This window comes from Mesoplodon densirostris, chromosome 14 (assembly GCF_025265405.1).
Source record: "Mesoplodon densirostris isolate mMesDen1 chromosome 14, mMesDen1 primary haplotype, whole genome shotgun sequence".
NCBI classification, from domain to species: domain Eukaryota; kingdom Metazoa; phylum Chordata; class Mammalia; order Artiodactyla; family Ziphiidae; genus Mesoplodon; species Mesoplodon densirostris.
In genome coordinates, this window is record NC_082674.1 from 29,915,252 (window position 1) to 29,939,084 (window position 23,833).

The following is a 23,833-nucleotide window of genomic DNA, read 5'->3' on the forward strand; positions in this document are numbered from 1 at the left end:
CCGATTATTTTTAAGTGCTTACTTCTTTGTTGTCAAATACACCTGAGAAGATGCCATCCCTTAGATTTTCAAAAAGCTAAAAATTAAACATATATATTCATTAGTAAATTATTCACTTTGGAGAAAAAACAAACTTAGGAAGCACTAAAGCTGGGGATACTCTAAATCTGGGATATTTCTAGATCTTTGGAAAATCTCTTTAGCCAAGAAGCAAGCAGGAATCCTCTCCTCCACCCACCCCATGTTATAACCATCCTGAACATTACAGCATGTTGAAGTGTTAAGAGCGTCATATGAATTATCACCCTTCATCCTTTTTGGAACCCTATGCAATAGGTATTTTCATTATCCCTGTTTTACAGAGAAGAAGGCTGTCGAATCCAGGTGAGTCCCTTTTACTGAGCTTCAGACTAGGATATCCAGTTGCATGCAGTCTTCAGTGGCTCCCTGCTGCCTCCACAAGAAAGTCCATATTCTTGCCTTAATTTAGCCCCAATATATCTTTCCAGTACCATCAACCACTACTTCCTTGACTTATATACTCCAATAAAAATGACACCGGCCAGCTATTCCCAAACACACTTTTCACATTCCTGTCTCCACATGGCCTTCTTTCCAATCTGGACTATTAGAAGTCAACCAGTCCTTCAGAGCTCAATTTAAATGTCTCCATGAAACCTAAATTCCTACAGCTGGCAAGACCTCCCTCCTAGTTGTTTCCATTAGACTTCATGCCTTCTCCTAAAACATTTACAGCATTGTCTTATGTTACCTTTCCTCCTAGAATATAAGCTCCCTGAGAACAAGGCTTATTTATTTTCATAACCCTTGGAGCACGTAGCACAGGGTCTTATGCAAAGCAGGCAATCAAAACAATTTTACAGAGTGACTCAATTAGGAAGAAACAGCTACAGTTTTATGAGATGTACACACCTTCCAAAGAAGACCAAAGTCTTTGATCTTTAACAAAAAGTACTGGTTGCCCAAACATGAAAGGGATAAAAATTCATATTTCATTTGCAGTCAGCACTAATATGCTCCAGCCCATCCTCATGTGAAGGCAATAACTGTCTGCAAAAGCACTTTGGACATGACGGCCAATAATATTTGTTGCTTAATTCTTTCTGTGAGATTATTTACCTTCACTGTTTCTGTCAAAGTGGAACATATGTGAAGAAGTTCTGCAAGAATTAGCCCCAAAGCAAAGATGTCCACTTCATTTCCATAGTCTTCCACAGAAGAAATCTGAAGAAGCAAAAGTATATTTACAATTGTGACTCATCTGATATAAACATCCAAGCCTTCTAAAGCCAAAAAAGTTATCTGACCAAAATGTATCACACAACAATGTATGTTTATTAGCAAGATGTGTGGAGTCTGACTGCCCAGGTTCAAATCTCTGTCACTAAATAGTTGAATCACCATCAATGTGGGAATAATCTCAACCATAAAATGGAGATAACAATAGTTTTAACCTCGTAGCTTAACTGCAGGGTTAGACGAGACGAGCAGGTGAAGCGTTTAAAATCGTGCCCAGTAAATCAGCTGTATGCAAATGTTCATAGCAGATTTATTCATAATATTCCACAACTGGTAGCAATCCAAATGTCTATCAACAGAAGAATGGATGAACAAATTGTGGTATATTCATACAACAGAATAGTATTCAGCCACAAAAAAGAATCTGCTGATATAAGCAACAACTAAAGGTTCTCCAACAGACATTACTTTCAGTGAAATAATCAAATACAAAAGAGTACATACTGGGGCTTCCCTGGTGGCACAGTGGTTGAGAGTCCGCCTGCCGATGCAGGGGACATGGGTTCGTGCCCCGGTCCGGGAAGATCCCACATGCCGCAAAGCGGCTGGGCCCATGAGCCATGGCCACTGAGCCTGCGCGTCCAGAGCCTGTGCTCCGCAACGGGAGAGGCCACAACAGTGAGAGGCCCGCGAACCACAAAAAAAAAAAAAAAAAAAAAAAAAAAAGTACATACTATATGATTCCGTTCTTATGAAGCTCAAGAACAGGGAAGACTAATCTATGGTGATAGAAGTCAGAGCACTGGTTGCCTCTGGGCAGTGGAGAGGAGTGACTGACTGGAAAGGGGTCTAAGGGAATACTCTAGGGTGAGGAAAATGTTCTACATTTTCATAGGCTTGTAGGTTTCACAGGTCTATGCCTTTGTCAAAACTAAAAAAAAATGTGCATTTAATATCTGTGCATTTTATGGTGTATAAATTATTCCTCAATAAAATGTGACAATATAGGATGCAGGAGGTATTTAAGAGAGTGGGAGTTAAAAGGGAGCTGTTATTCCCCTACTGTCTTCTACCTTCACACTTTGCAAAAAACTTATGTTTTTATGCTGAATAGTCCCCAAAGGAAGAGGTGTGTTCCTTCTTCATTCTAGACTCTCAAACCATCAGATGGCTCAGTGTATTTTTTCTTAGATGACAAAATAGTAGGGGTATTTTGAAAGATATATTACCTTTCAGTAAAAAATCATCTTTAAAGGGCATTTATATAAAAAAAAAAAAGATAGGACAAACAACCCCAAAAGATGAAAATAGACAGTAAGCAATCAACCAAAAAAACAAACAAAACAAAACAAAACAAACCCACCTACTAGAGTAATAAGTCTATATATAAGCCAAACATTCATGAATTGATAGCTGTACAACCATATTCATAGCAGCAATACAGTGATACTCAAAGTAGCTAAAAGGTAGAAGCAACCCTAATATCCATCGATGCGACAGATTAACATAGTGTGGTATGTCCATACAATGGAATACTATTCAGCCTTAAAAAGGAAGGAAATTCTGACATACGCTACAACATAGATGAATCTTGAGGATATTATGCCGAGTGAAATAACTCAGAAAAGGACCAACACTGTGTGATTCCACTTATAAGAGGTCCTTAGAGTATCCAGATTCATAGAGAAAGTAGAATGGTGGCTGCCTGGGGCTGGGGAAGAGGGGAATGGAGAGCTATTCAATGGGTCCAGAGTTTCAGTTTGGCAAGGTGAAAAGTTCTGTGGATGGATGGTAGTAATGGTAGCACAACAGTGTGAATGTACTTAATGCCACTGAATTGGACACTTAAAACTGGTAAAGATGGTAAATTTTATGTTATGTGTATTTTACCACAATTAAAAATAAATATATTTTAAAAATCAACAGCCTCATTAATAACCAATAAGATACAAGGAATCCCATTTTAATAGCAAGACACGATACCTATCCAGGGAAAAGCTTTAAAAATATGAGCAATCTTCACAAAGAAAAAACAAATTTTCATTGAATATTTTCATTGAAGAATAGAAAAGTGGCCTTGAGGTAGAATATATTATTGCTCCCAATTGTGCACTGGCCTCCCAGAGAGAGCATGACATTTCCCCACCATGTGTTTGTCTTGAGCTGGCCAATTTGCTCTGGGCAATGACTTTTAGTGATGTATGCCACTGAGGAGCAGAATCTTAGAAGCCATCACAAGGTTCTGACACTGCTTTCTGCAGTGAGGACAGCAATACCCAGATAGGGTTCTTCCTTCAGCCTGGGTTCTAGAATGAAGGAGACACGTGGGGCAAAACTGGGCCAAGACTGCAGCCATCACACCACGTGAGCAAGAAATAAACCTCTGGTGTTGTGTATGCCACTAGGAAATCAGTGTCATTTGTTACCATAGCATAGCCTGGCAAAAGCTGACTGAGGAGAATTTGAATAATGGGAGAAATATACCAATTTCTTACAGACTTCTTGGAGAAGAAGTCTCAAATATATAAAGATGTCAATTCCCCTCAATTGAATCCTTAAATATAATGCAATTGCTATCAAAACATCAACACCAGTTGTGGAACATGACAAACTGGTTCTACAGTTTATTTGGAATAGTAAATGTGAACACTAAGAACATTTTTTTCTTCCAGTTTCATTGAGATATAATTGACCTACAGGACTGTATAAGCTTAAGGTAGAACATTTTTTAATTGAAGAATAATGTCCTGATATCTATCAGGACATTATATAATGTTATAATAATTTTATAATGCTAAAATATAAAATATTTTTTAATGCTATAATAATCAAACAGGATGATATTAAAGAGGAAAAACATTAAATAAATCAACTGGACAGAATAGAGTCCGGAAACAGATCCATAAGTGTGTGGGAATTTCATGTATGATAAAACAGCATATTTATATTGTGTTAAATATATATATAAAATTTACCGTTTTAACCATTTCCATTTGTACAATTTAGTGGCATTGCCTTCACAATGTTGCATAATCATCACCACTATCTATCTCCAGAAATTTTTTCATCATCCCAAACAGAAAATGTACCCATTAAACAACAACTTCCCATTCCTCTCTCCCCTCAGCCCCTAGTAACCTCTGTTCTACTTCTTGTCTCTACAAATTTTCCTTAAAAGAATATTTTAGATCATTAACAATTTGATACATGGTGATGGGGCAGTTTCATACCCACATGGGGAAAATCAAGTTATACTCCTTCATATATATACAAAAATTAATTCAGCTAAGGTGTCAATAAAAACACGAAATATTTTTATAATCTTGTGGTAGGAAGGACCTCCAAATTAAAAACGATTAACCTAGAAGCCATAAAGAAAGTATTGAGGGACTTCCCTGGTGGCACAGTGGTTAAGAATCCGCCTGCCAATGCAGGGGACACAGGTTTGATCCCTGGTCCAGGAAGATCCCACATGCCATGGAGCAATGAAGCCCGTGCGCCACAACTACTGAGCCTGAGCTCTAGAGCCCGCGAGCCACAACTACTGAGCCCGTGTATCACAACTACTGAATCCCACGTGCCTAGAGCCCATGCTCCGCAACGAGAAGCCACCGCAATGAGAAGCCCACGCACCACAATGAAGAGCAGCCCCCGCTCGCCGCAACTAGAGAAAGCCCGCGCGCAGCAACGAAGACCCAACGCAGCCAAAAAAAAAAAAAAAAAAAAAGATCAAGCTACACCTCATTCATCTCAGTGACCAAAACTGCAGTCTGATAATTCCATAGTCTGACTGAGAGTGTGAGGGAGGAGGCAGCATTCTCGTACACATTAGTAGGAGAACATACTAGTCACCTGTTTTGAATGACAATTTCACAGCATGTATCAAGTTTTTTTGAATTTTTGTATTTTATCTATTTTTTATACAGAAGGTTCTTATTAGTTATCTATTTTATACATATTACTATATACACGTCAATCCCAATCTCCCAGTTCATCCCACCCCCGCCACTTTCCCCCCTTGGTGTCCATACGTTTGTTCTCTACATCGGTGTCTCTATTTCTGCCCTGCAAACTGGTTCATCTGTACCATTTTTCCAGGTTCCACATATATGCGTTAATAGTATGTATCAACTTAGAACTGCACCTGTCATTCTAGTCAACAATTTCACTTCAAAGAATCTATCATGGATTATTATCAAAATATTTGTTTTTAGACTCAAAGATAAGGAGGAAGACACATAACAAGTCTATAAATGTAAAAAGTTGGAAACAACCTAAATAAATGCCCATCAATAAGGCAATAGTTAAATGAGTGCCGCTACATCTATACTTTGGCATACAATACACTTGTTAAAAATAATGTGTCAAATCTATTTGTACAGCTATGGAAAGATTATGATACACTGTTGAGTAAAAGAAAATTAAGTCACAAAGTAACATTATAGTATCTTGTAAAATGTATTTATGTATGTTTTTGTGTAAAAAGTCTCTGTAAATATATATTTGTATCTGTATATTTTTTATAATGATCTAAAAGGATAAACCACAAACTCTAGTGAGAAGAGTAGAAAGGAAGGGTAAGGAGAGTTTTCCATTTTTATTCTATTTACTTCTGTACTGTTTTAATTTTATGAGAGGTGCCTATTATTATTATAGTTAAAAAAATGAAAGAGATAAAAATATATATCAACAGAAAGGAAGGGGAACTCACCTGTTCTGGGCTCATGTATCGCTTAGTTCCCTGTTTACTTGTCCGCGCTTCATCATTTTTCAGGTATGTTACAAGTCCAAAGTCTCCAATCTTTATTTTGTTCATACCTACTAAAAATATATTACTTGGCTACAGAAAAAAAATTGTAACATGTAAGTACCAATTTGACAGACTTTTATCACACATCCAAATCATATTTAGTAACAGCTATTTTTATATTTACTTATAAGGCATTTACTCTTACATAGGTAAGCCCAAAACAGGAAATTTATTATTATCAGTCTTTAAAATGCTAGCTGAGGAAGTAAGGACTTTTTGGCTGAGAGCAGAGAAGGCTTGGGGCATAGCTGCCTTCAAATATCTGAAGATAAGTGGAAGGTGGATTCACTCTGCCTGGTCCCAGGGGACAGATCCAGGACTAGAGGATGAAAACAACCACAAGATTTGCCTTAATATATCCTGATATACTAATCGTGTGGTCCAAAGAATGGGAGTTAGAAAGTTCCCTATCCTACAAAGTATTCAAGACACTGCTGGACGCCCTCTTGGTGGAAACGTTGTAAATATGAGTCCAGAATTTGATGGGGATTGAAGTAGACACCCTTAAGATCCTTTCTAATTTTGAGATTCTCAGAATGAGTTCATTCCCAATAATGCTGCAGAATATCATATGCAGAATTTCCCCTGGGGGCTTCCATTACGTCTATTTCTCTAGGCGTCTGACAACTTCTTCACAAACATAGCCCATCTTTTTTTTTTTTTTAAATATCTTTGAATTGATACAGCCACTATGGAGAACAGTATGCAGGTTCCCCCTCTATCTTTGAAGGCATATCAAGTTAACTGGAAGCTAATGACTAGCACTGAAATATTCTTTTTCCACGTAATTCTTTAAGCAGAATGAAAAAAAAAAAAAAAGGAATGGAAGAACCGAATGACAATCCACAGCTTTGTAGAAGGTATTGACCAATATTCTAAAGACCATGAAAACATGAAGGTTGTTGATGAGGAAATTAATATTTTGCCATTTTTGAGAAAGCTACTTTCAATGCAATGTTGGGCTATCCACACACACACACAGACTCAAGGAGACAACACTTAGGAGAGGGCCTAGTAAAGAAACTGAAAGAGAAGAGACCATAAGCCCAAGCAGGTTGAAAGAGCAGCTTCCAAGAACCAGCCTGAAAAGGCCCATGCAGAAATCAGCAGTTAGATTAGAACAATTAATGGTTAGATTGGAACCTACCACCAGTAACACGGACGGAAACCTGTAGACGTGTGGGGATGTAGAGAGAAAATGTGCCTCTGCTGTATTCAAGTTACAGTGTAGGAAGATGTTGGGTTTGCAAGTACAACTGCTGGTCCCACACAAGGCTACAGCCTGGCTCTGAGAAATAGGAGGTTGCATTTACGAAACTGTCTAAATATATAAGCTGGATGGGACTGTCTAGTAAAAATATTAGATTGCTTGTTTATAGTTCATTAAAAAGAAAAAAAAATGATGCCACATTTTGTCTAATCAATTACGGTATGACTAGGCAAAATGTTGGATGGTAGAACATAAAAAAGGGTGCGAAAAGAAAAAAGGGTGCCAACTGGGAATTCCCTGGTGTTCAGTGGTTAGGGCTCTGAGCTTCCACTGCAGGAGGCCCAGTTTAGATCCCTTGTTGGGGAACTAAGATCCCACAAGCCGCAAGGTGTGGCAAAAAAAAAAAAAAAAAAAAGGAGCAAACTTTATCCAGGAGGTACAGGAATAAGGGCTGAGGCTGACCGAGGGGCCTGGGCCGATTTGGGGACTGAACTCCTCAGGCCGTAAGCCCTCACTCCAGAAACCTCTGTGTCCATCACCAGCATTTTTGGTCTGGTTCTTAAGGTAAATGCTGGTTGACTTTATAGAATAGGGGCTTTATTGGGTACAGACCGTTCTCTGGCAAAGCCACCAGTAGCAGGTATTTTGCAAAGCATCACAAAATAAGTTACACGCCTTTGTTTATATCTTCTCTCAGATATGAGAAAACAGTAACTGTAGCAGTGAAGCTAGGAAGTTGAAGAAGATGAAAGAAGGCTCAGTAGTATTAAAATTTGACCTTTGAGCACCTGCTGACATAGAGCAAACATTCTCTGCAGACACAAGAAAAGGTCACCCCCCGACACGGAGCACAAGCAGTGCGGAATACAGGAGGGAACTGGCAGACCAGGTGGTGGGAGAAGGGAGCACCCATCAGAATTTCACTAACTCATCCTGACAAGGGTCTGGGAGGTAACACCCAAACTGCTGAGTAGAGGAAATGACTGTGTAAGTAGATAATTTATTTGCAAATGATTATATAAATAGATAATTATGTTTAATTTCTTATTTAACTCTATGATTTATTTCGAAGTGTAGGTATAGCCATTCTAAATGTATCCTTTTGAACAGAGTCATTATATCATTCCAACTTCAAAGAACACCTTCAGATACTGTTCAAAAAAGATACTGGAACCAGGTAGACTCCTACATGAAGGTATCAGACATCCAGCCCCTGGGCAGACCAAGGATGCAATACCTCTTAAGGGCCATCTTTTTCTACCTAGGCCAAACAAACAACTATGTACATGGTTGCTTATTTTTCTCAAGGCACTTTTTGCTTTGTTTCTCATTCCTGGCTGTTTGAGACAGGTGGGGTAAGCAAAGAGCCAAGGTCCACATAGACAAGGTGCTTCTGCCTGATCCAGAGTGACTGGGAAAGGCTCATAAAGGAATTGGGACCAAAGGGGACAGGCAGAGAGTGTCCAATGCAAGAACAGGAGCAAAGATTCGGTGACAGGATTCAGCATGGCCCGTTTGTGATAAGCGTAGGCCAATCACAGGGAGTAGAGTATGGAGGAGAGGCTGAAAGCTCTTCTGTCTCTCTTCTTTCATTTTTGAGAAGGAAATGGGAAAACTGCTCAACTAGACCATAAAAGAAGCTAGGAAGCCAGAAGAAAATGAAAATACAAAGATATGCTACATGCTCCAAGGTTTGGATTACTGCAGTTTTCCAATCATGGGGCACAGATGTCTAACCAAATGCCAAGAAAATTCTAGACTCTGGACCTAGTGGCTGTGACTGCCCTCAAGAGTAATGACTGAAAGGTTAAGAGAACCATGTTCCCAAAGCCAGTTACCAGAGTCCCTTCTGCCTCTCAGACAAGCCTGAGAAGCAGCAGAGGCAGGGACAGAGCAGCCAGCTGGCTGTGCCAGTCACAATAATTATTTGCACCAATGTTCGGTATACTAAAGCTCTTAGTGTTTACAACTGGGGTGTGACTATCAGCCAGGATGACAAATAGAACCAGAAGTGAATGTGCTTCTTCCTGTGGAGCTCAGTGTCTCCATAAGTTTACAGCCCTGGAGACCTTCTGCGTGGTTCTATAGATTGGTATTTGGGGCAAGTGCTAGATCCATTCTAACTTTAGAGAATCAGAGATGTTATCTCCTCATGACTGTCAATCGATTCTAAAACTAAGGAAGATAGACTTTTAAATTAATAAATTATGTTTATCATTTCCTAACAAAGTACTTTTTCCACTTACCTTAAGGTCTCTATGAATTAACTGTTTTGAATGTATGTAATGCACTCCTTTTGTTATTTGTTCAAAGAATACCAAAGACAAACATTTGTCTTGTTCCTTGCCTCTTCTACTGTCAATCCATTGCTCCAATGTCCCTTTATCACAGTATTCCATTTGGATGAAAAGGCACCTAGTCTTTGATCTGGGTATAAAATTCACAGTATGTTAGAAGTAGCAATAAAATAAATTTATAAAAAAATACACTTAAAATTCCATTTAAAAAATTGCACCTTCTTAAAAATGCCAAAATATGTCTCAAAACAGAAAACTAAATATAACAAATTTGAATCAAAACATAATAACCCAGTCTTTATTTAAATCATAAATTCCCAGATATCCAAAGCTTTGTTTAGCTAAGTTATAAAGTAGCAGCCTGCCCATTCTTTGATGCTGAAGGTCCTTGATTATCTTTGCTAATAGATAGGAATAGAAGCATAAATACAATGGAATTGCAGAAAACCAAATTTCATTAATATATACAGTAATTTTGAAACATTTTAATTCACCATTGCTCTACTGAGCATCTATTTTGTGAAAGGCACAGAACAGGCATCTAAAGATAAGAAAGTGAGTTAGACACTATCCTTGCTGTCATGAGGATTATAGTTTAATAGGACAGAGATAAAGGAAAAACAAACCTAAAATAATAGTACATGGGTAAGAATTCTAAGAAAAGTGCCAACAAATTGCTATGAGGTGTAGCAGGGAGGACTGATTTTGCTAACGATGGTTTTTTGTTTTGGTTTGGTTTTTGGGTTTTTTTCTGAACTAAGTTGGCCTCAATACTAATTTAAATTCTTTGAGCATATGTTGGCTAGAAAATAGAAAAAGGTAGCCAGGGATTTGCTGAAAGCTGAAGGCTGTATGCTGATGGTACTTCTGAAACCGATGATAAGGTTCTCAATTACATGGTGTGGAGATGGTGAATGAACAGGCCCACAGTGGCCTCAGGATTGTACTGAAAGGACTGTCTCCAAGAAACACTGGGTGACTTTCCAAGGGAGGCGCCAGCTCTTTAAAACCCTTCAGTCCCTTTGCAGTGGCTTATTTGAGACAAAACGTCAGTAATGCAAGGTTTGAGGGGAGGGTGCCCCCATCACAGCTCAGGGTCTTGGAATTATTTTCACTGCCCACCACCTGACCATAAGTGGTATAACTGCATTCAGAAGAGGCCCCTTGACTGCACCCTGCCAACCAGGTGAGAGGGACAGAAGAGGGCTGGCAGTGGAGGAAGGAGGGGAGCCTCCAAATGCAGCATCTACAGCAAGTTCAAACCTTCTTCACAAGACTCCGTTTATGGCCTGGACTGAAGTCAGGGCACGTGAGCAAGCCTGTACCTTAAACAACAGAGTCAGGAAAGCTAAACCTGAGATTTCAAAAATCACAGAGGACAATTAAAAAAAGGTTTTTTAAAGCAAGTTTGGAGCAAGAAAAAGACTATTCACTGTCTCCTTACTTGTAGAATGGAGGCATAACAGTGTCTCAGTGTTTCTGGCTGTGACTATTAAATGTAATAATTAATGGCCTTACCCAGTGGCCCACACATAGTAAATGACTGTTTCCTCCATCCCATTATGACTATGGGAATTTCCTTTGAGTTACCTTGAAGAATTTATGCTTTGCTCAGGATCGTAATCAAGCCCGGCCCAACAACCGTGGTAGTGAACAATATTTGCATGATCAAGCACTGCCAAAGCTTTCACTTCACGCTCTACCTTCCTAGTTAAAAGAAACAGGGAACACAAAAGCGTCAGTATCCATCCCTGATAACAACAAAACACGTCGAGCACCAGGAGACAACTACCTATATTCCCTTATTAAACAGTCGCCATGGTTCCCACACTGAGTTTTAGAATGGAAGCCAGCGGTGCTCAAAAGGAAAGAGCGAACACACAGAAAAAACACAGCTGTTCTCACTCTCAACATAAGAGAAAAAACAGTGACTTAATTATTCTAAACATCACAGTTTAAAAGTCATACGTAGTAGTCTGTGAACTGCCAGTGATGGAATTTTTTTTTTCTGGGGGGGAGCTAAAAAAAATCATCCACTATGTTTTATTTAGACTTGTGTTAAAATCACTTTGGATTTCATAAGCAAACCCCATTTGGGCAGCAGTGGTAGGTAACACAAGCAGCGTGAAGAACCTAATTCAGAATTTTCAGTGTGTGGCAAAAGTACACAAAGGGGGTGATCTATGCAGAGAGACTGAAATTTCATTGCACAATGTGGAAGCTTTACAGGGATGTGTAGTCAAGAGCTATGGCAATTTTATGCCAAATGGAATAAATAAACTTGAGATTTCAAGGATGAGAAAATAAGCAAACATTTTATAATTTCTTTTTTTAATTTGAAAAGTTCTATAGGATGTAAAATTTATAAAAATAAAGAAAAAAATTACTCATATGTCAACACAATTCTAACATAATCATTTATTATTTTAGATTATTTCTTATAGTCTTTCTTCATATACATGTTTACATATTTGTAATTATAGGGTATATTTTTATACTATTTTTTCCATATAAGGTATTAGCTTTAAAATTTTCCTGATTATTATACAATCTGTATAACCATCACGTATAAAGTTTTTAATGTAAGATTTCAAAAGTATAAAAAAGTAGAGCAAATAGTAGAATGAGCCCCTACCTGGCCATCACTGTTTCATCAGATAAAACAGTTATTAACTCCTGGCTAATCTTGTTTCATTTATACTCTTACCTACTTCCTCATCTTCCCCCTGGATTATTCTAAAGCAACTTCCAGCATCATACTATTTCATGTATAATATTTACAGTATATAACCCTCACTGCAAAATAGCCATTGATCAGGGGAGAGAACAAAACATACTTAATCATTTCTTCATTGCTGAACATTTTGTTTGCTCTAAATTCTCACTGCTATAAATGACATTGTGATTGTGATTTTTATCTTCTTGAATAGGTTTTCCCATAATCTGGGTAATATCCTTGGAATACGTTCCCAGATAGGAAATACATGGGTCAAAGCATATAAACATTTTTATGGCTCTAAATTAATATCTCCAAGTGTATTTTTCACTGTGTTTTACCAATTTATGAAGCCACTAGAAATGTCCATGACGTTGCACCCTTATCATAATTAAGTATTACCATTAAAAAAGATGTTAGGGGAGAGAAGGAACACCGTATTTCATTTCTGTTAAGCAAAACGATGAAGAAGGAAAAAGCCTTGTTTTGATGCCGAGTACGTATGAAGATATTTCAACTGCAAGGCATTGTGCATGGGACAGAAAGTAGGTTGGTTTAACTGGATGAAGAGCACCTGGGACACCATGCCTGCTTCTCCTTTGCTCATGTCATTTTCCTTCACCCATATCCCTTTTCCATCTCCTTCTCTAGTCCTTGTGGGATCAGTCTGGCCAAGTTACAAATAGTTAACAACTGCCAGAAAACAACAAGACTGGTGAACATGTGATTTAAGACCTGCTTCCTCTGTGTTTTCCTTCCTGAAGGAGTCCTGCTATCCAGTAATTGGAGTGGGGTGGGGCTTGGGAAGGGCACAGATAATACGTAAGACAAACATGGGAAGCACTGGTATATAGTGGGAACACCTCAGATTGGTATTCCAGAGGATGAGCTCTAAATCTCCACCCTGTTACCACAGGAGATACTGTCCAATATGGTCATCATGAATTCCTTCTCTCCACATACTTGCATCCACTCCTTAGATTAAGAGGGAGCCAATTTGCCCTCCCCGCGAGCTGCTCTTAGTGACTTTGTTTAACCAATATAATGTGGAACTTCCAAGACTGCTCCCTCCTGGGATGAGTTGCTCTGGGACAGTCCTTCTTAGAACCCAACAGCTAAGTTGTGAAAAGCCAAGACCACATAAAGGGGCCATGTGGAGGCGCTCTGGTTAACAAGTGCCAGCGGAACTTGTAGCCACAACCAGCATCACTGCTAGCCATGTGAGAGAGCCATCTCCGACGTCCAGCCTTGTCGAACTTTCAGATGACTCCTGACCGCAAATGCATGAAGAATGGCCCAGATGAGCACAGTCAACTCATAGGACCACTAGAGACAGTAATAACTAGGTGTTTTTAAGCCACTACACTTTGGAGTGGTGGATTATGCAATGATAGACAACGAGCACCCACTAGCTTTTACGTTTGTCAAATCAGTTCATATCTTTGGATCTCAGTCCCCTCATCTGTAAGATAAGGAGATGAAACTAGAAAATCTCGAAGGTCATCTTAAGCTAAATGATTTTATAACTTTAGTTTTCATCAAGACAGACTCAAAAGGATGATCAGTGGTATATCCATTTTTTAATTGAAGTAACCACGGTTAAGTGAGATCATTTCAGAGTAAGCCAAGTTCCTCATGGTAGAATGACATTTTTAAGGAGGACAAAAAAAAAAAAAAAAAAAAAGCTAGTGCAGAAGAGAGATACATAAAAAAGAACAGTTGCAGGTTCAAAACACCTTCCCATTCAGAAAAGTAAAATATTACTACTTACTCGTTATTATATTTAACACATTTAATAACATAAGTCTTCTCATCAATTCTGTGTTTGGCTTTGAAAACTTGGCCAAATCCACCTGCGTCAATTAGTGTTACTTCTGTAAAATCTCTGATAAACCTTGAAAGATGAACGTTACTGTTATTCTGAGGTTCAGGGTTCGCTGCTCCCCACTCCCACCCTCCCACTTTCCCTTAACAGCACTGGTGAAATGGACTGTCTAATAGGCAGGACTCTCCTAAATAAGAAGGATCGACCTCACAGAAATTCTTGAATTGCGAAGGATAGGTCTTCCCTCTTCCCATCCCAACATAACAGATCACCCCTGAGAGTCAGTCACCTTCTGGTTAAACAAAAGCCATGGTAAAGAATCTTATCCCAAGTATAAAACTTTAGAAAACAGTGCCACACTGTGTTCCCCGGCTACCACCAAGCTGTTACAGGAGAAATGAGCACATGCTCTGAGCCTGCCTACGTTGGCAATTCCTTGGGTTTCCCCTCTCCCTCATGCCTAACATTCCATCATTAACCCTGCCAATTCCCCTTCTAAGACACATCTGCTGGTGTCTGCCCACCTTTCCCCATCAGTCCAAACTTCCATCAGACTCCCGCAGAACTTTGTTCACTGGACACTCCACTTCCTCTCCTTCCTCCACTCCAATCCGTGATCCACAAAGCCACCAGTGTGATAAACACTAAGTCTGATCACGTCTGTTTATTGCCTAAACCCTCCCATAGCCTGCCCCTGCATTCAGCAAAGCCCAGAAAGCCCTTACATGGGCTACAAGGGACCACCTGTTTGGCCCTGCCTCCCTCTCCAGCTGGTCTCCTGGCCCCGGGCCCTTGCTCACTACCCTCCCAGCACACAGCCTTGTCTCCGCTCCTCTGATGTTCACATCACCTTTCCCACCTTCACCTTCCCACATGCTCTTCTGCAGAAGCTCAGGGCCTCCCCACAAATATGACCCCAGAGAAAGCCTTGCCTCACCCCTCACTCTACTTCCAAGGGTTCTGCTTTCATTTCTAACCATGTCACGGCTTTTCCTTCAGACCTCTGACCACGGTTTGTAATTACAGACTTTTTCATGTAATCATCATCCCCTCAAAACTCCAGGAGGGCAGGAGCTGTTTCTATTTGTTCCTGCTATAAATCCAATGTCCAGCACAGTGCCAGGTATATATTAGGTACTTACTAAGTATTTGGTGATTCTTTATTATTTTTTAAGCTCGTATTCAATGTCCCCCTGTTGCAAATAGGCCTCCTTTGTTTTAGATACTTTATTTAAGCCCAAACACATGATCTACCACAAAAGCAACCCCTTTTCAAAGTGAAATCTGCTATGGAGCTGGAAAATGGAAAACAGATCCAAGTGGATCTATTCTGATTCCTGCAGGAGTACTTTTGTTGAAAAAAAAAATCACTGGTTTATAGAAATATGTTTTCAATACTAAAACCTTCCATAGATGTCAGAGAAATCCACCTGAGAATCACACAGATCTACACTTACCACATTCCATTTGAATTCATCTAAATTGTGTTCCTCCAAGAGACAATGATCCTTTGTGGGCCTGATTGTGCTAAAACAATTAAACAGTTCAGGTAGAAATATAATTTAACCTGCCTGATGTTCAACAGTCCCTTAAGAAACTTTTGTCAGAGGAGGAAATGTATCCTTAAACAAATTCTTTTTCACAGTTTTCCCTCTTACCTGGAGTCCACTGTATACCTGTTTTCTTCCCCCTTCACAGGAGAGTCAAATGTAGGTGCCAAAGATCTAAAAGTTAAGAGAAGCCCGTAAACTCAAAACTGAAATCAAATGTAACTTGTTTATATTAGTAGGTTTCATGTCATGCACTAGGCTTTTTATATATATATATATATTTTTTTTTTCCGGTACGCGGGCCTCTCACTGTTGTGGCCTCTCCCATTGTGGAGCACAGGCTCCGGACGCGCAGGCTCAGCAGCCATGGCTCACGGGCCCAGCCGCTCTGCGGCATGTGGGATCCTCCCGGACCCGGGAACGAACCCGTGTTCCCTGCATCGGCAGGCGGACTCTCAACCACTGCGCCAGCAGGGAAGCCCCGGCTTTTTATATTTTGAGTCAACTATTAGAATAATGAGGTAGCAAATACTAACCTTTTTCTTTAGAAACAATATGGTTCTCTGTCCTCTATTTTTCGCTCCTTTCTTGGTTCCTCCTTTGGCCTTAACACATTCATGGCCAGCATGCTGCTGGCCTCTCTCTTTCTCCCTCTAGACTCAAAACCTCAGCAAATATATCTCTTTGAACTCTCATCCTGGTTGTGCTTCCTTTGACCCTTATTCCTTGCTGGTGGTAAGCCTCCTACAACTGGAAGTTCAAATACCACCTAAAACTAAACAAATACAAATTGCTATCTCTCCCCTAAGCCGTCAAGTCTTCAACTCCCTTAACATCATCAGTGCCATGACTCTTGTCAGCATCTCATCCACAAGGAACAACCTTTGTATCCTTTTTCCTTTGCATCTTCTTCACCCAGTTCTGTAACCAGTTCCCTCAAGTCATGTCTACTCTTCCTTTACAGTCTGTCTCACAAACGCTCCTCCTCCCTCCTCCCTGACACTAGAACCACGACTGACAGCCTGAGCATCTCACACACAGACCTCTCCCATCTTCATTCAAATACCCGCATCAGGCATCATCTCTCTGCAAACATCACCTGCCGTTTGGAATGTACTGGTGCCTTATAATGGCTCCTGCTGCCATCTCACTCTCACTGCTGACTGTACTGACATCCTTGCTTTTCTTTTTGGTTCAAGAAACCAAGTCACCATAAGTTACATAACATTTGGTCTTTTTTTTTCTTCCCCAAGTTATGATACCATTTCTACTCTACCTGCTTATCTGCAAAATAATGCACTTCTCTTTTGTGTGTGTGTGTATGTGTGTGTGTGTGTGCGTGTGCGTGTGTGTTTTGGCCGTGCCACACAGCTGTGGGATCTTAGTTCCCCCACCAGAGATTGAACCTAGGCTCCCACAGTGAACGTACAGAGTCTTAACCACTGGACCACCAGGGAATTCCCATTATGCACTTCTCGTGAAAACATCTCTCCAAACCCACTTCCTCTGTCAGCCTCATCCAAAATAATGCCCTTAACCAATTACTTGACCAATAGCCCCATAGGCCTTTATGTCTACAGTGTAGTGTGTGCATATGTTCAAAGATTTCTCTACGTATTTAAAAGTATTGTTTGTAGATTTCAAGATTTCAGTGAGCCTTAATTATGCTTTCTACTCTGAAACTCCACTCAAATAAGGGCACATAATACTCTACAAATACTGAAGACTTAATAAATAAGGCTAATAAACTAAGTCTGAAATAAAACTACATTTCAAAACATGATCAATGCATAATGATACTCACCTCTTCACATTTCTGGGATTATTTCTGGAACTGTTCTATAACAAAAGAAAATGGAGAATATCAACAGTTTTGGATGATTAAATTAAGTATCTTGCTTTTTCTTGCCATCCTTTCTCCTGTATGTCTAGATGGTTCTTTGATCACATTTCTTTGTCCTTAGATTAACAACCTCATCAATTTGTATGCTCTCACTAAGCCCTGCTTTCACTGCACTTGGCTATATCAAAGTTCTCACCGATTTTAGCAACCAGACAGATATGGCAGGAAGATCAAAAAAGACAAATTGCAGGACATGTTCTGCAGAAGCACTGATTCTCCAGGTATAGAACATGGCCTCCTAGGTGATCCTCTGGCCAGCAGATCTTAGCAAGAAGGTGTGCATCACAATCACTCACAGTGCTAGTAAAGACACAAGTGTGGCCCAGGGATCTAGTTTAAAATATTTTCATTTTTAGGACAAATTAATAATTTAATTTTAACATTTAGCCAAAAAAGGAGTCTTTGATATATCTCTCAAAAATTAATATCATATAGCTCTTCTTCACTCATATTCACTTTCATTCTGTTAGGTTTTGTGGGTTTTTACCAATTTTAATATGCTGACACAGACTGCGAATACCCAACTAAGATTTCTTGAGCTCATATCACCTGCCAGCCTCAGTTTTGCACAGTGACTACATTATGATAAATTCAGACATTCTGTTCATGGACAATACTGTTTCCAATATCTTCTATTACAAACAATTTTGCAAAGAACACGCTTATACATGTTTCTATGTGCACACGTACCCATGTTTCTCTAGAAGACGTACCTAGGAACAGAACTGTTTGGTGGTACAGCTGGCACACCCTCAAGTCTACCACATATTGCCAAATTGCTCTCTAAGAGGGCGGTACCAATTTATACATCCACCAGCAGCATATAATAGTTATAACAGCAACAGAGCTGTGCTAACACTTAGTATAGCCAGACTCAAATGGATGGGTTTAAAATGGTATCTAACTGTTGTTTTGATTTGCATTTTCCTGATTATTATGAAATAAAGCACCTTTTCATACTTTGTCTGTTGCCCATTTGGGTATTGCTTCTCTGAACTGTCTGTTCAGCTCTTTTGTACATTTTTTTACTGAGTTGCTTGTCTTTTTCTTATTGATTTGCTTGTAGTTCTTTATAAATAGGATAACTTTGATAAACACTAATCAGCACCACAAAAACTATCTGATTTTTTTTTTTGTTTTTTTGTTTTTTTGTTTTTTTTGCGTTATGTGGGCCTCTCCCGTTGCGGAGCACAGGCTCCAGACGCGCAGGCTCAGCGGCCATGGCTCACGGGCCCAGCCGCTCCACGGCATGTGGGATCTTCCCAGACCGGGGCACGAACCCGTGTCCCCTGCATTGGCAGGCAGACTCTTAACCATTGCGCCACCAGGGAAGCCCCAAACTATCTGATTTTTAAGTTTAGTTTTTAAGTTTAGTTCTAGTTTTTTAAAACAGAAGCAGAACTCTATTCATAAAACTTTTAAGTACTATCCAATTGATAGAAGAGCTGAAGCCCGATCATAGAAAATATATGAAAATACAAAGGTGAGTAGGGGGAGAAAGATGGGAGTGAAGAATAGAAGAATTTTGCATGTGAAGAATGGGAGTTAAAGAAAGGAGAGAGTGAAAAGGCTGCAAAATATTTTGATTTAGTAAGAACACATGAGAAAAAAATTGAAAAATTATGGTTGGGTACTGGAGGTCATTTTTTTTTTTTTTTTTCTTTTTGCGGTATGTGGGCCTCTCACTGTTGTGGCCTCTCCCGTTGCGGAGCACAGGCTCCGGACGCGCAGGCCCAGCGGCCATGGCTCACGGGCCCAGCCGCTCCGCGGCATATGGGATCCTCCCAGACCGGGGCACGAACCCGTATCCCCTGCATCGGCAGGCGGACTCTCAACCACTGCGCCACCAGGGAGGCCCTGGAGGTCATTTTTAGATGGGGAAACACAAAGGAAAATAAGATTAACTAGGAAGCATAGAGATTAATACTATACCCCTGGAGATTGGAAAGACTTGTCTAATGTGTCACTGTTATCATTGCTTTCTGCTTCATTTGTTGAGAAGTCATTTTCAGATGGTGACTCAGAAGCACTAGAAGAAAAGGGGACAACTATTAGTTTATGAATTTTGCCTATTTTTTGTTGATCAGTAATTGCTTTTTCTAAATTCTCCTTAAACATTAAACATTTTCATAAAAATTTGCTCTTTCAGGCCACAATTTGAATCTGTTAAATAACACAACCGTTTCTCCACACTTACAATGTGCTTGTTGCTGAAGAGTTGCTTTGGACATCACCACACGCAGTATTGAAACAACCAGAGGATGCGTCAGCTTTCTGGAAGATTTAAGTGCAACTAAATTACTTCTCCATAGTGACTCAGTCTCTGGGAACCAACTACCACATTTATTTCCCCACATTTACCAAACTCACAGCCATAAAGAATTATGGGGTTAATACATTTTTTATGGATGTTTGACCTGGATTTAAAAAAACAACCTTGAGTTGTCAACAGAACCGTGATCCCTCTGGGGCCTCATGGTCCCATGGTTCATGGCTCATTTTCGGGACACAAAATGGAGGAATCCTTTTGCTATGTGATTGGCTGTCTTGGCATCATCTAAACATCATCTAACCTCAAATCAACTTCAGAGAGAATTTTAAAATATAAAAATTAAATCCAAAGGCAGTACATACCATTAAATTTTCTGACTGTATCTTTTCATAAGCCAGTTTAGCAGCCAATTGTTTTGCCTCCTGTTTAGTGGAACCTTTACCAATACCATATTCATTCTCTCCAACTTTGCATTTATAATGAAATCTAGGAGAAATGATAAACAGTATTAAGCCAAATACCAAAAAACAGTAAATCTAACTCATGATTCAGAAAAAAAAAACACACATTAACAAAGGCCTAATATAACACTAATTTAATAGGTGGCTTCATAGTTCATTTCTTCTTTAATTTAAACCTTCAATGAGATGGCTGACCAGTTTGCCAGAATAACCAGGATTGGCTAACATCTCAGCTTGCATTTTCCAGGCAACTTCTAACTCTTTGTTGCTTCATTGAAAGATCTGGCATTAAGGTACCAAGTGGTGATTTTTTTTTTTTAATTCCCCAAAAGTCAAAAGACATGGAGGCAGAGAAGGAAGACAGATCCAATGAATTTTTCAGAGATGTTCAACTGGAAAGAAAAAGCCAGTAGAGGAAGTGGGGCTTCTACAGGAGAAATAATAAGGTTAGAGTGTTTTTGTAGGAGACGGGCAAAGCATCCCTAACTTCAGCTCTAACTTTAGCATTTTCTGCCCCCTGCTCATGTGCACAAAAACCTAAGAAAATCCTCACAGTGCAAAAGCCCCATGCTGAAGTCACCCCCTCCCCATATGAGCTGTAAGGATGCTTGTGGTTAGGCAAGGATCCTTGGACAATTATGTAAGAACTATATTTAAGGTGGCAAAGCAATGGACATGGCAATTTATATCATGGAGTTACCATGCAGCACTACAGAATTATTCCAGTATGATTTGTCACAGAGGGAAACACACCCTGCCAGGGTGAGTCTTCCCCACTAGGCTCTGAAGGGAAAGTTAGGGAGCTGGGCTGAGTGACTGGATCATTTCTAGGGCTCCTATTTTTCTCCAGCACTCCCTAAATAGAATTCTCTCTTTCAGCGATCAAATGTTAAAGCCCTTAATTCAAAGAAACCAAACAAGTGAGCTACGGGAAAATAAAACAGCCTCTTAATTTATTGAGATTGACTCACAGAATTCACTTTTGAATATTTCACTCCAATGAATCCTATCACATTTTTCTCTTCCTGGTTCTGGCCTAAAATCCATCAGGGTGAAAAGTAAAACATCCATAGCTGAGTCAACTCCGAGGACAGTATCCTAAAGTGGTTGTTTGGACTATTTGCCATTTAGATATTTTTTCCTTCTCCCTCATTTAACTGGTGGGTTGTAGCTGAGAAACAATCTCCGTCATGCTCATTTGCTTTCTGCTTTTCCCAGTTCAAATCAATTCTTCTTCCTCACGTCCAAAGTCTTAGCTCACTGGTGACGTTCTCAATATCTCTGACTGACGCTCTCATCTGTCCCCCTCAACACATCCCTCAAATCCTGGTCTCCGCACAGTCCAGGGTGAAAGCCCGTTCCTTCTAATACATGGTATTTGTTTAGAGAGTGACACCACTAAATCAAATCTGAAGGGCGAACACCTGGACAAACAGCTCTACTCTGACAAGGGTGGAAAGAGAGTCATTCCACACGTGTGGCAGAGATGTTTTCACACAGCGACTGCCACCGTGACCTCAGGGATGGGAAGATTTTCACAACCCTGCAGCAGGGGCACCCCACCCTCTCTTAGGCTTCCTGCAGACTAAACCATCCAGATATACCTCAGAAATAAAGGATTCCTCAGATTTGATCAATTATGGGATATGGGTCCCAAGTCTTCAGCAATTAAGCATTTCAACATTTTAATTACAAAGATGTCCCATTGCTTGTAAGTCACATAAAACCTTTTCTGCAGAACGTACCAAAAAGGACAGATATTTCCAGAAAATTAGACATGAAAATAAGCCTGCTCTGTTGCTTAGATACAATGAAACAGAAGGAAAAGCACGACATCTCACTTTTCGGGCCCACCGTCCCTCGATTCACATGCTTCATAAAATACAGATAGGTTTTTCTTCTGGGCAATCCTATTAAGACGGCCTATGTAATTCTCAATGGGTGGCACTTCTGAAGGACTTCCTGTCTGCAGTGATGAAGGACTAGCGGCCTAAAAGAAAGAAATGTTTTGTTTAATACAGATGATCATCAAAATTTATTTTGTCTAATAAAATTACTACTTTTGTCTAATAAAATTACTAAATGAATAATTTGAAAGACAACTTCAAGTTTATGGATTTCCCTACTATAAAACTTTAATAAAAGTATAAGTATATATCTTCCTCTGCCAGAAAAAACCCACAAGGATAAATTTTAACAGGAGAAAAGAAATCAGCCATTTTCCTTTTTATAGTTTCATAAAGAAAAACAAAATAGTCAATTTTCTTGTTTATCTGGTAAAACTCTATAACATTTTCTGGTTTGCTGTGCCCTTTGTAAATCTCAAAGAACAAGACAACAAATACCAAAGTAAAGCTATATCCTGGATCACAACTTCATAGGAAACATGAACACAATAGCATTACTCCTTCCATTGTTATCTGTCCCTTTTAAAATTCTTAATTTGACAAAATCTTGTCCAAAGTTTTTCTACTTTGTTAACTTTGTCAAAGAACTTTTGGTTTTACTTATCTTCTTTATTATTTCTTTGGGTTTTTTCACATTAATTTCTGCCCTTATTGTTATCACTGTCTTTCTTATGCTTTTTTTGTGGGGAAAGGTATTCTACTGTTCCTTTTCTAACTTCTTGACTTGGTTTTCTGGCTCTTTAACAATTTATGAGTTTGTGGGTTTTGCCTGATTTATTTTTCTCAGTTTTGATTAGAAGGGTGACATCTTTAAGTTAGATTTTTTTTTTAATTAAAAAAAAATTTTTTTTTCTTTTCTTTTTGGCTGCAGCACATGGCATGAGGGATGGTAGTTCTCAGACCAGGGATTGAGCCTGTGCCCCCTGCTGTGGAAGCATGGAGTCTTAACCACTGGACCGCCAGGGAAGTCCCTTCAAGTAAGATTTTTCAAGAAAATATCTTGAATACTAAAATTTTTCAAGATTTTCAAAATCTGAGAATGATCCACTTTTGTCCCACATGTAAAATGACTTCTTGTCTCATTTTACAGCTACTGCTCCAATGTCTCTTAGTTTTTAATGGTGCTGTGAACAGCATGATATGTTTTTTTCATTTTTACATTTTTTTTTTTTTTTTTGCTGTACGTGGGCCTCTCACTGTTGTGGCCTCTCCCGTTGCGGAGCACAGGCTCCGGACGCGCAGGCTCAGCAGCCATGGCTCACGGGCCCAGCCATTCCACAGCATGTGGGATCTTCCCGGACCGGGGCATGAACCCGTGTCCCCTGCATCGGCAGGTGGACTCTCAACCACTGCGCCACCAGGGAAGCCCTCATTTTTACATTTTATATAATTTTTTCTGCCTAGATGCTCATAGGTTTCTTTCTTCATCCCTGGAGCTCAGTACTTTCACAAGGGCTGATGTTGTTCTTGGTGGTTCTGTATTTTTCTGTATTTGTTTAGTTGCTGGGTTGTTTTAATCTGCAGCCAGGTCTTTCTTTATTTCAGAAATGTTTTCTACTGAAGTCTCTTCAGATAGCTTTTTCTGTACTAGTTACTCTGTTCTCATCTTCAGGGATACTAAT

At 39.5% G+C, this 23,833-nt stretch overlaps 1 protein-coding gene across 2 annotated transcripts in view; it reads right to left on the reverse strand.

The window, feature by feature from the left end:
• The window catches only part of EIF2AK2 (eukaryotic translation initiation factor 2 alpha kinase 2), a 35,852-nt gene that overhangs the window by 3,317 nt on the left and 8,702 nt on the right, over nucleotides 1–23,833 (reverse strand). For both annotated transcript variants that reach the window (XM_060117707.1, XM_060117706.1), the window contains exons 4-15: nucleotides 22,146–22,294; nucleotides 20,206–20,329; nucleotides 19,769–19,845; nucleotides 19,504–19,600; nucleotides 17,473–17,507; nucleotides 15,777–15,842; nucleotides 14,065–14,187; nucleotides 11,168–11,284; nucleotides 9,527–9,707; nucleotides 5,972–6,100; nucleotides 1,141–1,245; nucleotides 23–76 (exon numbers count right to left, since the gene is read on the reverse strand). In XM_060117707.1, coding sequence (XP_059973690.1) covers nucleotides 23–76; nucleotides 1,141–1,245; nucleotides 5,972–6,100; nucleotides 9,527–9,707; nucleotides 11,168–11,284; nucleotides 14,065–14,187; nucleotides 15,777–15,842; nucleotides 17,473–17,507; nucleotides 19,504–19,600; nucleotides 19,769–19,845; nucleotides 20,206–20,329; nucleotides 22,146–22,294 — 1,257 coding nt within the window. The remainder of the gene's footprint in view (nucleotides 1–22; nucleotides 77–1,140; nucleotides 1,246–5,971; nucleotides 6,101–9,526; nucleotides 9,708–11,167; nucleotides 11,285–14,064; nucleotides 14,188–15,776; nucleotides 15,843–17,472; nucleotides 17,508–19,503; nucleotides 19,601–19,768; nucleotides 19,846–20,205; nucleotides 20,330–22,145; nucleotides 22,295–23,833) is intronic.